Raw genomic sequence first — 13,474 nt, forward strand, 5'->3', positions numbered from 1 at the left:
AATAAATGTTGAGCACACAACAATAACTGGAACATATGCCAAAAAAATTCTTTGCAATCAAAAGTATGAGTAACTGTATCCATCATCTCAAGGAGGAGATCTTATAAGGCTGGTATTAAACCTTTCTCACTGCTTTGTTCACATAATCTCAGCAGACAGCACATCAGCATCTCATGGTAATTTGTTGCTCAGTTTCACCATATGCTTATTATAGCTTGATCTGATCTATCCATCATTTCCTACTTATTCTCTTGCAACCACATCTTAACTGTCCCACTGCTCCTCTGAAGTCTGCTAATTGTCTCCTCCCTGCTGAGAGTTAAATTTCCTTTACCACCCCTCAGATGACAAAGGTAATTTTCACGTTATGATAATCAGTCCATGTCAATAACCACGGGGAAATACCAAATAAGTTCTATGGTATAGTTCAGATTATGTTTTTGTCGTTGATTAGTTGTTTAGTTGTGTCCGACTCTTCGTGACCCCATGGACCAGAGCACACCAGGCACTCCTGTCTTCTACTGCCTCCTGCAGTTTGGTCAAACTCATGCTGGTAGCTTTGAGAACACTGTCCAACCATCTCGTCCTCTGTCATCCCCTTCTCCTTGTGCCCTCAATCTTTCCCAACATCAGGCTCTTTTCCAGGGAATCTTCTCTTCTCATGAGGTGGCCAAAGTATTGGAGTCTCAGCTTCAGGATCTGTCCTTCCAGTGAGCACTCAGGGCTGATTTCCTTAAGAATGGATAGGTTTGATCTTCTTGCAGTCCATGGGACTCTCAAGATTCTCCTCCAGCACCATAATTCAAAAGCATCAATTCTTCGGCAATCAGCCTTCTTTATGGTACAGCTCTCACTTCCATACATCACTACTGGGAAAACCATAGCTTTAACTATATGGACCTGAAAACCATAGCTTTAACTATATGGACCTAAACATCTGAAGAAGTGTGCATGCACACGAAAGCTCATACCAAGAACTAACTTAGTTGGTCTTTAAGGTGCTACTGGAAGGAATTTTTTTTGTTTTGACTATGGCAGACCAACACGGCTACCTATCTGTAACTGGATATATGGACCTTTGTTGGCAAGGTGATGTCTCTGCTTTAGGAAGTCATTATTTTAGTTAAACTGAAGTTCCAAAAATTCTAGGTATTTTTGTCCACTGAGGATTCCTGAAGTCCTGAAAGCACAATATCAGTAACAATGGAATGCAGTGCCAAAGTTCAATGAAATTACATGGGCCACAGAAAACTCTTCTATCCGTCTACATGCATCCATTAGCTATTTACTGTGACAACAGAAAATGTCTGTAATTATTCTAACTGCTAAGAGAGGAAACAGTTGACAATAGGATCATCCTGTGAAACTGATTGGCAGTTTTGTCTCATAAAGTGCAGATCCTCCTCCTCCTCGTCTTCTTCTTCTTCTTCTTCTTCTTCTTCTTCTTCTTCTTCTTCTTAAATCACACTGAGGAATTTTTAATCAAAGAACAACACTTTAATCAATTAACCACACCAATCAATTCATTAAATCTTGCAGCCCTTTTATTTTCACATAGTACTGACAGGATAATGTCAGGATAATGAAAAACAGAGAAGTTCAGCCATGGGTTCAAAATGCCAACCCCTATATCAACACTTCCCAAATTAACATTGCTTTGGCAACGATAATAAAAGCACAGAGAAAGATACTATGCAATTGCTTGACTTCTGTTGTCATTAAGAACAATGCTGTCTAGAGTTGGGTTGCGATGCGCTCTCTTTCTTCAGAAAACAGAGGAATAGCATGAAAAGCACAATAAATACTAGCTAGCACCAAAAAAGGGGACAATGTTTCCCTTATGCCTTCTCTGTTAAGTACCACTAATAACCGTCAAGTTCACTCTCCCAAGCCCTGCTCAGTTTGAGTTAGTGTTGCAGGTGGAAGTGCTGTCTAGTATACTCACCATTACATACATACATACATACATACATACATACATATATACATACATCATGTTATTTGTATGCAGCCTTTCCATAGGTACAGCCAGTGCTTTTTTCTTGGGGGCGGTGCAGGGATACGCATACCCCTAAACATTTTGTGAGTCTTCGTACTTTTGTCCATTTACTGTATTTATTTTTCCCAATTTGAACTATAAAATGGTTATTTTCTTGAGTCAAAATGAGAGTACCCCTAAACATTTTTTTAGAAAAAAGCACTGGGAACATCCATGCACAAGGCGGCTTACAGCAGGAAAAGATTTGCATTACAAATATAATAAAAGTAGTCATAACAATAAGCACATCAAAAAGCACACAACCAAACTGAACCATTTCCACATAAATCATAAAATCTAAAATAAAGATGCCAAAGATTATTTTAGTAACATCAACAACCCCATCCCACCCACTCCGCCCCCCAACAATTAAAAAAAAACCTAACCAGCACCTCAGCCCAATAGTCTGTTCTGCAGCCTCATCTTTTGTAGCTGGAGTCAGTCAGGGCCCTCCTCTCCTAGGCCAGGTGGCCAAAAGGCCTGCAGGGCAGGAAGCAGGTCCTCCAGGACTCACAGCCAAGATGGTATTGCCAATTGAACTCAAGGGGTCTTATGTTTAAGTAGGCATATCTAGGATTGTGCTGATAGTAATTTTCACTGTCTACAACACCTATGTAGACAAAGTGGCTATGGCAACAATCTCAGTGTTCCTTAGGTCATGGGTCGGCAAACTAAGGTCCGCGGGCTGGATCAGGCCCAAGTGCCTTCTGGATCCAGCCCACGGAGAGTCCGGGAATCGCCACGTGGATCAACAGCACACACGTTCTTTTCCTCTCCCTCACACGGCGGCAGTGGCAGCGCCTCCTCCCTCCCTCCCTCCTGGCTTCTCCCTGCCCTGCCTAAAGGAGGAAGGGGGCTGGGCTTTGTTGGTGCCAGCAGCAGCGCTTGAGCGACCGCCATTTTAAGAAGCCCCTCTCCGGAGCCCTTTCACCTGCCACTCATCGTCCCGCCGCCTCCACCAGCCCCTGCCGCTTGCAAGACACAGGTAAGCAGCCACCGGGGCTTGTGGTGCTCTTGCATCAAAAGAATATAGTCTGGCCCCCCACAAGGTATGAGGGACAATGGACCAGCCCCCTGCTGAAAAAGTTTGCTGACCCCTCCCATAGGGATCGATCATCTGAAGGTGCTTCCATATGTTTTGTAGACTGCCTTTCAGCTTCCCCTAAAATTTCTTCCAAATTATTTGGAATGGTTGCCCTGAAGCCAAAGTGAGAGGAACAGGGGCCTGAATCAGGGCCAAAGGGTGGAATAAGCTTTTATGAAAAGAACCTTGTGCTATCTGGATTCCCGCCAGAGAGTTGGAGAGAAGATGAGACAGAATTCATACAGAAAAATAAGGCAGGCAAGAGGCCCCCTCAATCCATGTTTCACTGATGGTAGAGGAAATTAAGACCCTCTTCCCATCTCGCCACATTACCCCCCCCCACACACACACACATACAGAAGCAGGAGCACTTGTGTCAATCTAGCTGCTTTCATGATATTATGCTGCATTCTTCCCAAAGGAAGTCACTTGGTGCAATCCTAGGCATGGCTGCTCAGAATTAAGTTCCAACAAGTTCAGTGAGATTTACTCCCAGGTATATGTGTACAGTGGTACCTTGGGTTACATACGCTTCAGGTTACTGACTCCGCTAACCCAGAAATAGTACCTCAGGTTAAGAACTTTGCTTCTGGATGAGAACAGAAATCATGCTCCGGCGACGCGGCAGCAGCAGGAGGCCCCATTAGCTAAAGTGGTCTTCAGGTTAAGAACAGTTTCAGGTTAAGAACGGACCTCCGAAATGAATTAAGTACTTAAACTGAGGTACCACTGTATGGGGTTGGAGCCTCAGTGGCAGCACCAGAGAAAAAAAATATGGAGGGGTTCACAGACTGGGCAAAGTACAGCTGGAATAAGAGAACAGATTTCTTCCACATGTTAGTTTTCTGAAACAGAAATAATGATACATTTCACATTAATGCTCCCACCCCAACATACCTTCATTATAGTAAGTCCCATTGTTGCTTTTTCATGGTGTTATCTTTCAAGTTAGCACATTTCAGTTTACAACCTTATTTTATTTTTTTCACTTTGTGGTTCAGTTATAACTTGTATGTGAAAAGTTTTTGCTGTTGTTGTTATTGTTGTTTTAATTGTACCCTGCCAATAGGACTGGTCACCAAGGGTTCAAGTAATCAAAGGGATGGGGTGGGGGGAGTTAATGTCGGAAAGGTTGGTTGCTCCTCCCTTCACTCTTCTCTAGAACCATTTATTAAGTGACTAGGAAAGCTTGTGACAGACTCAGCCGGTCAACCACCTAGAAATATGTAAGGTGGCCAATCAAGCATTGCCAGGTGTCGGAACCCTTATGCTGTCATTATTGGCCCTGTGGACATAGTGCTGATTTGGTCTGATTCATCATTCTGAAGATATTACCTTGCATTTAGAAGCGCCAAGTCCTTAAGACTGTGGAGACTGGCTTGAAAGTGTGCGAGCAATTGGTGATGAAATCTCAGGAAGGCAGGGGAAGTGGGAAAAGGCAAACAAGACTGGCAGTAACATTTTCCCCTGCTGCATCCTACCTGCTTCTATTCATTTTTGGTGGCAAAACTGAAGCTAGTGATAGGGTGAAGTTTCTCAAATCGCTTTTGACTCGTTTTTTGGGGGGGATGGAGTTTGGGTCCCCAAAGGTAAGGTGGTGAGGAAAGCAAATTTCTGAAAGGATTCATAAAGGGCAGCTTTACCATTGCCAATGCAAGGGTGAGTTCTTCCTCTCCCCACTCCATCACACAACACTCTCTAGCACCTTCAGGTTGTAGGGGCAGTTGTCTTTCAGAGAAGCTTTCCTTCCATTACTGCTCTGCTCAGTGAGCAGAGCCTAGTAATCCTCAAGCTTCTGAGGATTCCGCTAGCCACTTTTTGAAAACCAGATAGTTCCCTTTCCTTCATTCTTTTCCTTTGCTTATGCCTCTCCTTGCTTGCTCCGCCTCCCTGGGGAACGCCGGCTTCCCACACTGCGATCATTTCTGAGCACACACCTCTTTGTCATTCATTTCCCTCACTTTAAAGCCGCAGTGTTGCCTCTGCGCTGCCTGACTGACCCTACTAAATGGCAAATTTCACCGCTTGCCATGTATCCAAACGATCTAGGGCGGAAGAGCACGTCTTTGCTTTATGCTACATTTCCAGACATCATGTCTCATTAACATCTGTCTGGTTGAACAAAGCACTTCGCTCCACGGAATTGATGAAAGCCAGGCAGGGGCTCCAGTAACGTCCTGAACCACAAACAGAAGAGGAAGCAGCCATGATGTGACAGTGAGCTGAGGGTGCATCTCTGGCTATTGATCCACAGTGGCCTCTTTAAACTAAGCACTCCGAGTTCCTGCATACAGATTTATACATGATGTGGAATCCACCTGTATGATATAATGAATTTGACATCTTGTCAACCCTCTCAGTTACATAGTGTACCACAAATGTAAAAATGTTATTTAAAATAAAGGCAGCTGCAGCTGCATACCATTTATTTATTTAGTTAGGTTTTTTAAATAATAATAAAAAAACACCCTACACCTTTCATAGGTGTCAGTACAAAACATATTATATATCTCATCATTTCCCCCTAACAAAATATTCAACCATTTTCCCAGACGTTTTTTGTAAACTCATGCTGATCTGTTTTATAGAGTTGCTGGTTTTAGTTCTATTTTTTTTTTTTTGTATTCATTACTTAGTTGTGTTTTTAAGTTTATTGCAAGCATTTCTGATAATGTTTTATTTGAATTATGAAGTAGGAATCTAAATAATAAATAAATAACTGTGCCAAGATTACATCAAATAGCTTTAAAGTGTTATTTAAAGTTCCTCCTTCTCCAAGGTATATTAACTCAGTTGGTTGTTTTTTTAAAAAAAAATAGTTTAATTTAATCTAGAAATAACAGGGCAATATGACAATCTCTAAAGAGTGACAAAAGTTACAGCTGAGTTGAAACAACTCATCCATGTTTGTATCCAGTCTTACCAAGTGCAACCATTGTAGCAGAGCTCACCATGTGTCCTACTTTACAAAGGGCAGGCCTCCATTTCAGAGGGCTGCGTCAGAGGACAATCCTCTCTTTGTAGGAGTCCTCTGGTTAGGGTTGTCCAGTCCAAGGCCAGTTTAAAGAATCAGAAGAAGGGAGACAAAAAGGACTTGAATCTGCCTGTCAACAAACCGAAGAGAGAACATGGCACCTAGTCACAGTCTTCTCCACTCAGGGGAGAGGTAATCTACAGCCATCATTTCTAAATGTGCATCTTTATATATAAGTCACCTAATGCAGAACTGGTCCATTTTTATTGGTGGTGGATAAGTAGCCACCCCAATTGTGGATCCTATTTTGGACACATCTCAAAATGTCCATCTGTTTATGGTGGTGAAATCCGGTGACATTATATCACACAGAGATCTCTGTATTCTCTGATTCATTGTCTTGGACCACTTGACTTTGTTCACTCCACAACAATGATAGGAACATAGGAAGCTGCTTTATAACGAGTCCGACTATTGGTCCATCTACCTTGGTATTGTCTACAGTAGCTGGTGGTGGCTCCTCCAAGGTTACAGGGAAGGGACATTCCTAGCCCTGCCCAGAGATGCTGGGAGCTGACTGCCTGCAAATAAGTTGCTCTACCGCTGAGGTACGGCCCTTCCCCATGTAACTATGATAGTTGTCATCAGGTCACATCACAGCACATTCAGCATGGAGTATTGTTGGCTGCATACCCTCACAGGAAATTGTTTAGAGAAGTCATTGTCAGTCATGGAGTTCAGAGGTGATGGCAGCAGCCGTTCTTTGACACCAATTTGGCATTAGCTCCTCCGCGACCTCATCACCAACCATAGACAGATGCAGCCATTTTAGACGCGAAGGTGGATTTTAAGGGAACACTGGACATTTACCCTCTCCCCCCTTAAAAAAAAAGAATCTTTGATTTGAAAGAGGAGACATAAAAAATACCATAGTACTAATAGAAATACATCATTTAGTAAGATTATTCTTCCCGGCATCTCTAGCTGAATATTTCCTCTTCTGCATCTGGGGCTTTAAAAGGACAGTTAACTCACCACATTTTGCCTTCTGTATTCTCTTCTTCTTTGGAGTTCTTAAAAATGACTCCAGATCTCCTCCTGAATACATGAACCTGAAGTCCCGTTTGTTTGTTTCTCCCCACTGCTTTTCATTCCAAATGAGTTGGTTCAAAGGAAAAGATATCTTTGTTTATTCTCCAGGCCTTTTCCTTGCAAGGCAACATTTTTTTCTTCCACGGGATCACGTTAGGAGGAATACACACAAAGGGATGATGTGTCAGGACTCAAAATCCACATGGATTTTTCGGGGGGGGGGGAGCAGATGCAACTTACCTGAGGAACATTCCACTTTGCAGGTGACAATGTATCTGAGATCTTATCTTGATCTCTGTTCCTGCTCCTTTAGGTTTTAGAAATAGCAAGGCAGGAGTAATATGCTGCTGATCACACCCATTAAAACATTGAACATTATACATATAATGTGAGGAGCAATCTATTTATACATGCCACAGAGGCAACACCCTCCCCACTGCTACCTGTAGCCTATTGGTTTCAATAGTCTTTCTCAGACACTTGTCAGGCTGCGTACCCACCATATCATGCATTGAAAGCACATTTCCTCCCCAAATAATCCTGGGAACTGTAGTTTGCCCCTCACAGAGCTACAATTCCCAGAGTTTTCTGCAGGCATATCCAGGCACACTCAGTTCCAGGATACATTCCGTTCAGGCAAAACCACTCAAGGGTGCACAGTGGAGCCAGCTAGGGACATGATTTAATGATTTAGGAAGGAGCATGGTTTGAGGAGAAGCCAAAGGCTGGCTAGACAGGCCTGGGCCTGGCTCCTGCCAAAGAACAATGACAGATGTACTGTCTTGTCAGTAAGGAAGCCAAGTTTTAGTCTAGCAAAGTGACAGCGTATAATCAGCAAAGGGAGAAGAGCAGAAATTAGTCCAGTTACCCGAGGAGCCCATAATGAAGGAAGAATCAAGCCAACTCCAGGGAGGGGCTTCAGGGTTCCTGAAATGTTTATCGGGGAGAAGGCCTGGGCTCAGGTTTCTGGGATCAGGAGCAGCAATCTAAAACTGCACATGAGCATGAAATTGTTCCAACAGTTGGCCCTGCCTACCCACCCACCTGCCTGCCTGCCAGCGTTTCACTTCTATGATAATTCTTTTGAAGACATTACTTGAGAGTCCTTTTCAGGACAAAGACCAAGACACCAGAATGGTTGTTTTGGGACCCATTAGGAATCCTGTGTTAAACCTTTGGATGCAAATGTGTTATGTCCTCGAGATTTTCTGGAGCAACCTTCAAAGTTGTCTGATTCTGTAACTTTGAGGTTGCCTTTCCATTGACAGGCCTTTTGAAACAATGACTGGCACAACAGGTGAGAGGAAATGATGCATGCTATAAGAATAAAAGTATTAATTTTAAAACTTTTTAAGAAGTACGGTATTTTACGCTGCCAGGCTTATGCAGAAATTGAGAAAGAATGTTATGTGATAGTTTGCTGATCTATCCTTTTTATTTTTTACATGGTTTCTATTATAAATATGTATACTTGAAAAATGCTTCACGTTTTTTAATGAAATTGTGGTATTTTTATAAATGCATAAATATTTGTCCAGAGACCTCAGGATGGGATAAAAACTAGATCCATGCCTTAAAAAACGAAGCATTGTGGATAAATTTCTCATCTTTAGTTGAAAGTGATGGTAGATAATGAAGACTCAGGGAGTAAAACACTGTGGGTAGAAGCCAAGTGTTGTCCTTGTGCTCACAGAAGGGTTTTGATGGAGCAGAATCTTCCACTAAGTGGCGCAGGATATGGGCCCTACCTGAAAAAAATTGCTCCAGAAAATTCAGGGATCCTCTAAGCCACTGTAGATGCAGGGGCAGGGCAAGGGGGAATAGATGAATCTTATGGTTCAGGGACGTCCAACTCCCAAGAGACTGCAATCTGCTCCCAGAATTAAAAAACTAGCAGTGATCTACCCATGGGGGAAGGACCCAAAGTTGTTGAGCTTTTTTAGGGGGCCAGGGCAAAGCTAATGAGCTAATTTTAGGGGGGGCACCAAAGTTCTTGAGCTTGAGGTGGGGCATAAATCGCTCACCAAACAATAAACTGGGCAGCAATACCACCATCTTCCATTTTTGCGCAAATGAAGGACAGAGCGAGGGGCCAGGGCAGATATCACCCAGGGATCCACCTGTCAATCATGGTCAAGCGGTTGGACATCCCTGTTATAGTGCAATTCTTTTAGCAAAGGCATCCACTAAAACCATTAGCCTGGGGGCACCAAGTATATTCCACTTCTTCTTCATTTGGGAATTGGTAAATTACCATAATGATAAATAAGGTGTTTGGGTTTTTTTGGTTTTTAAAGGTCTCAAACGTTTTGCTAGCCATTTTCCAATGGGAAAATATTTGTTGAGTTCAACTGGGGAAGGGGGAGAGAATTGCACTGAAGAGAGAATTTTGAACTGATATCATAATACAGTAATGGAAAAAAGGGGAAAGGGATACAATAAAATTGGCCAGCTGAACTCACTGTTATATCATTATTTTCACATACTAATAGGTTGTCAGTGCAGCATATTTAGTGTTGCATATCTAGCATGACGTTCCTGTCCATCATAGCTATGTGTGCACCGTAACTTTAACATACAAGGAGCCATGTTGCTTCTGATTTCTCTTTCCTTTCTTCCCCAGGGATGACGTGTCAAGCCCGAAGTTCTTATGTTACCAGTGAGATCCTGTGGGGTTACCGTTTTACACCTGTTCTCACGCTAGAGGACGGATTTTATGAAGTTGATTACAATAGCTTTCATGATACATATGAGACCAATACACCATCTTACAGTGCCAAAGAACTGGCAGAGATGGCCAGCCGTGCAGAATTACCCCTCACTTGGTCTGTGTCCAGCCAATTAGACCAGCGTGCCGAAATGGATACTGAAGAGGAGACCAAGAACCACGAAGAACAAACTGAAAGGAATGGGGATGTGGCCAACTTAGAGAACGAGTCCAAAGTTTAGAACTTCACAGTGGGGACAGAGAACCACTAATCTTCCTTTAAAAGGGGAAAGAGGGAGGACCGATTAAGGTGTGACAAGCCTCCCTGCCCATAAGGCAAGCAAAGATTTGGGTTAAAGCTGCAATATCCCTGCAATGTTGCAATGTAATCTCTTATCCTTGTTCTATTTTTTCAGCTGGAGAGCTCAGTGTTCACACATGCAGGTGTGTGGTTTGGGGCTGGTTTCTAAGATAAAGGGCAGAAGTTCGTTAACCTGGGCCAAAAGCAAAACACAGTGACTGTAAGTGAAGTCCATTCACGTCCTGAGCTTTAACTCCAGTTTTTATATACTGTATTCTAAGACAGTTTTGAATGAGATGCCTGCATTGCAGCTTTTAGGCCCAAGGAGGTGAAGAGAAAGGTCTGAAATTCAATGAGATACTGTACATATGCCTTATGTATTTTCTTTCTCTTTCAGTTTAGTAATAAACCCAGCATGTACAAAAGTACTGTAGTAAAGAACCTCTAAATAATGTACATATGTGTGTAATTAATGTAGGTTTAGAGATATAATTTAGAAAATAATGGGATGCAAAAAAACAAAACAAAAACCCAACCACCTATCATGAGGAAGGCAGTTTTCTAACACCAGACGTTTATTAGAGTTTGGCACCCATTTATAACTGCCCCATGAATGCATGTCTATTTCCTCATTGTACCAGACTGGCAGTTGTTTAGAGTACCTCACTGTTTTCTTAAGCGATGATTTAGCTGACTCTAAAAAGCCATAGGTCTGGGGTGGGGGGATAAGGGCAGAAAAATTACAACACGATTCCTGATAAACTGTGAAACTGTTTACAAAACAATCTTTTTCTTTGTAATGTTATATGGTTAAAAAAAAACCACTTCTGGTTACTTGGGCAGGACAGGTAGAATTTAACTGTGGCAGATTCTTGTCAGAGGCAAGGATTCCTTTTGTATGACATTTGTCTATCAGAGATTTTGTGTCGGGCTATTAACCCTTTAAGTGCAATACTTTGGGAAACTTTGGTTTTCAAAACCATTCAGCTAAAAAAAAACAAAAAACACCTGTGTAATTTGCTATATCTATAGCTATATAACCTATATAAGCCATGAAAAGTTTTGAATGTTATACCATAGTTCAGCAGAGAACATTTCCAGCTGATGTTCTATCTGAAAAAAACAACTGGACTTCAGCTGGATTTCATTATCGTAATAGGTACTTCATTTGTCTTGAATACTCCCTGCAAAGATCTGCCAGCATGTCAGCCTTGCACATGTGTCGTTTCTGTGATGTCAATGAGCACAATCTGTAGGCCTCATTCTGCCATCTTTACTTATAATGAGTAGTGCCTTAAGTGCTTTCCGGTGTTACATTCTCCCAGTGGTTGACAACTGCAAATGAGTAGATACAACAGCTACACAGCATCCCTGACCCAACTGCCACCAGTTCATGCATTCAAAGCTGAATTATCTCCTGAGGAAATAGGTTTGGGATTGTTTTGGTCCTCATCACTTACTTACTTACTCACTTACTTACTTACTTATTTGCTGCCCATCTGACTGGGTTGCCCCAGCCACACTGGGCAGTTGCCAACAAAAAAAATGAGTATAAACACCAGTGTAAGGCATAGGAAGCAGTATCATACAGTACTGTGTTCATCCTCATGGCTCAGATCAGCATTTTAGCCATGACAAAATCAAAACAACAAAACAGAAGAGGTCTTTATTCTGTTCCCATATGATTTTCTTGAAGAAGAAAAATTTGCAAAGATTTTCCACCAAAAAGCTTTCAGGCTGTCATCTAGGGAATAGGCCTAATAAAATGTTTAGCTACTTATCCATGGATTCATGGCTAAGAGAGCAATCTGCTGTGGCAAGCCATTAATATACTACCAGATAAGAACATTGTAATACATACATAGACATTGATTTAATCATTGAGCAGCCCAACCCCCAAAGTTCTTTATTATTGTTTGGTCATTAAAAAAACTTACCAAGTACTATCTTGGCACCCAAATCCCAATTAAATATGGATAGCCATAGCATCACACACCGACATTATCAGAACGGCATGTTCAGGAAATTACTTCAAATATTTACAAGTGTGTTACATCAATCCATATGTATGTCAGGTGGAATTAGCCTTTTACATTTATTATGCATTAATGCATTAATACTAATCCTATTCTAACCATTTATGCCTTGCCCTCACCATAAGTAGACCTTGAGTACTGCAGGGTTGCTGAGCATTTTTCCATGAAAACTTAACAAGCCAGGTCCACGCATCACAGTAAACCATAGTCTGAACCAAACAACGACTTACCATGAACAAGTATTTTGGCGGTGTGTGCCAAGTAAATCACACCTCTCTGTTCCTCACTTTGCCAAGCCAGGATGAGGCCAACCCTGGCGCTGGCTTAGTACCACATGAGAACCATCACTAGTGGTTTGCTTCTCTTCAAACCAATCAAGAAGGCGAAATTTGTTCTTGGCAGTTCTTGGCTCACTGATTGTGATTTGTTTGGAGAGAAACAATGGACCAGTCCTGCTTTAAGTATAATGCTAAAGTAGACATATAGTTCATTCCCCTCCCAGCTCGGTGGGGTGGGCACAGGATAGCAGCAATGTAAACACGCTGCTCATTCACGGTAAGCCATGGTTTGTTTCAGACCATGGTGTACCATGATCTATGAATGGGGCTAAAGCAGCATTTGCTAATGGTCATGTCTGCTGGTGGCATAATGGTACATTGACATAACTTGCTGCATGGTACACATTTAGTTGCTAAGGCAGTGAGACTAGGATAGATTTTTGTTGAGGATAGATTACAGCTCCCAAAGGAACCCACATTGTGTAATTTGTGCATGTGGAAATCTCTCTGTAGAAATAAAGTAGTGCAATTCAAATCAAAACCATTTATCCTGAACTGACTCTGCTGAATTTGGTAGCATCCAGAGTATATTACTGCTCAGTCAGAGTAAGGTTGGCAGAAGGTTGGCAGTGTGAATAGAGGACAATGGTTGTAACTCCGTAGTAAGCCCTTTCAAACAAAACAAACAAACTGCAGCCTTAATTTTGTGTTTATGCCTGCCTAATCTGAAAACTAAAAGTGAATTGAGAAGAAGTTCAATTATTTTTTGTATGAAAAAAATATATTATCATGTTGTAAAATACATGACTCAGGAGAAATCTAGGAGGCAGGTAGAAATTTTGCACTGTGATAGATTTTTCACATTTAGTTTGCATCAATGTGCTGATTTTCTCTTAATGCCATTCCAGTTATTTAAGTTTTATGGAGTTATGACAAATATGTCATTTGCACTTCCCAGGAGCTG

General features: G+C 41.8%; 1 protein-coding gene across 4 annotated transcripts in view; it reads left to right on the plus strand.

Annotated features, from left to right (window-relative positions):
• The window catches only part of KCNJ6 (potassium inwardly rectifying channel subfamily J member 6), a 264,246-nt gene extending 253,594 nt beyond the window's left edge, over nt 1–10,652 (plus strand). For all 4 annotated transcript variants that reach the window (XM_081908768.1, XM_081908767.1, XM_081908769.1 and 1 more), the window contains one exon: nt 9,812–10,652. In XM_081908768.1, coding sequence (XP_081764894.1) covers nt 9,812–10,137 — 326 coding nt within the window. In that variant the 3' untranslated portion in view covers nt 10,138–10,652. The remainder of the gene's footprint in view (nt 1–9,811) is intronic.
• Nucleotides 10,653–13,474: the final 2,822 nt, after the last annotated feature.

Source organism: Podarcis melisellensis, assembly GCF_964234715.1.
Source record: "Podarcis melisellensis genome assembly, chromosome: 4".
Taxonomy (NCBI): Eukaryota; Metazoa; Chordata; class Lepidosauria; order Squamata; family Lacertidae; genus Podarcis; species Podarcis melisellensis.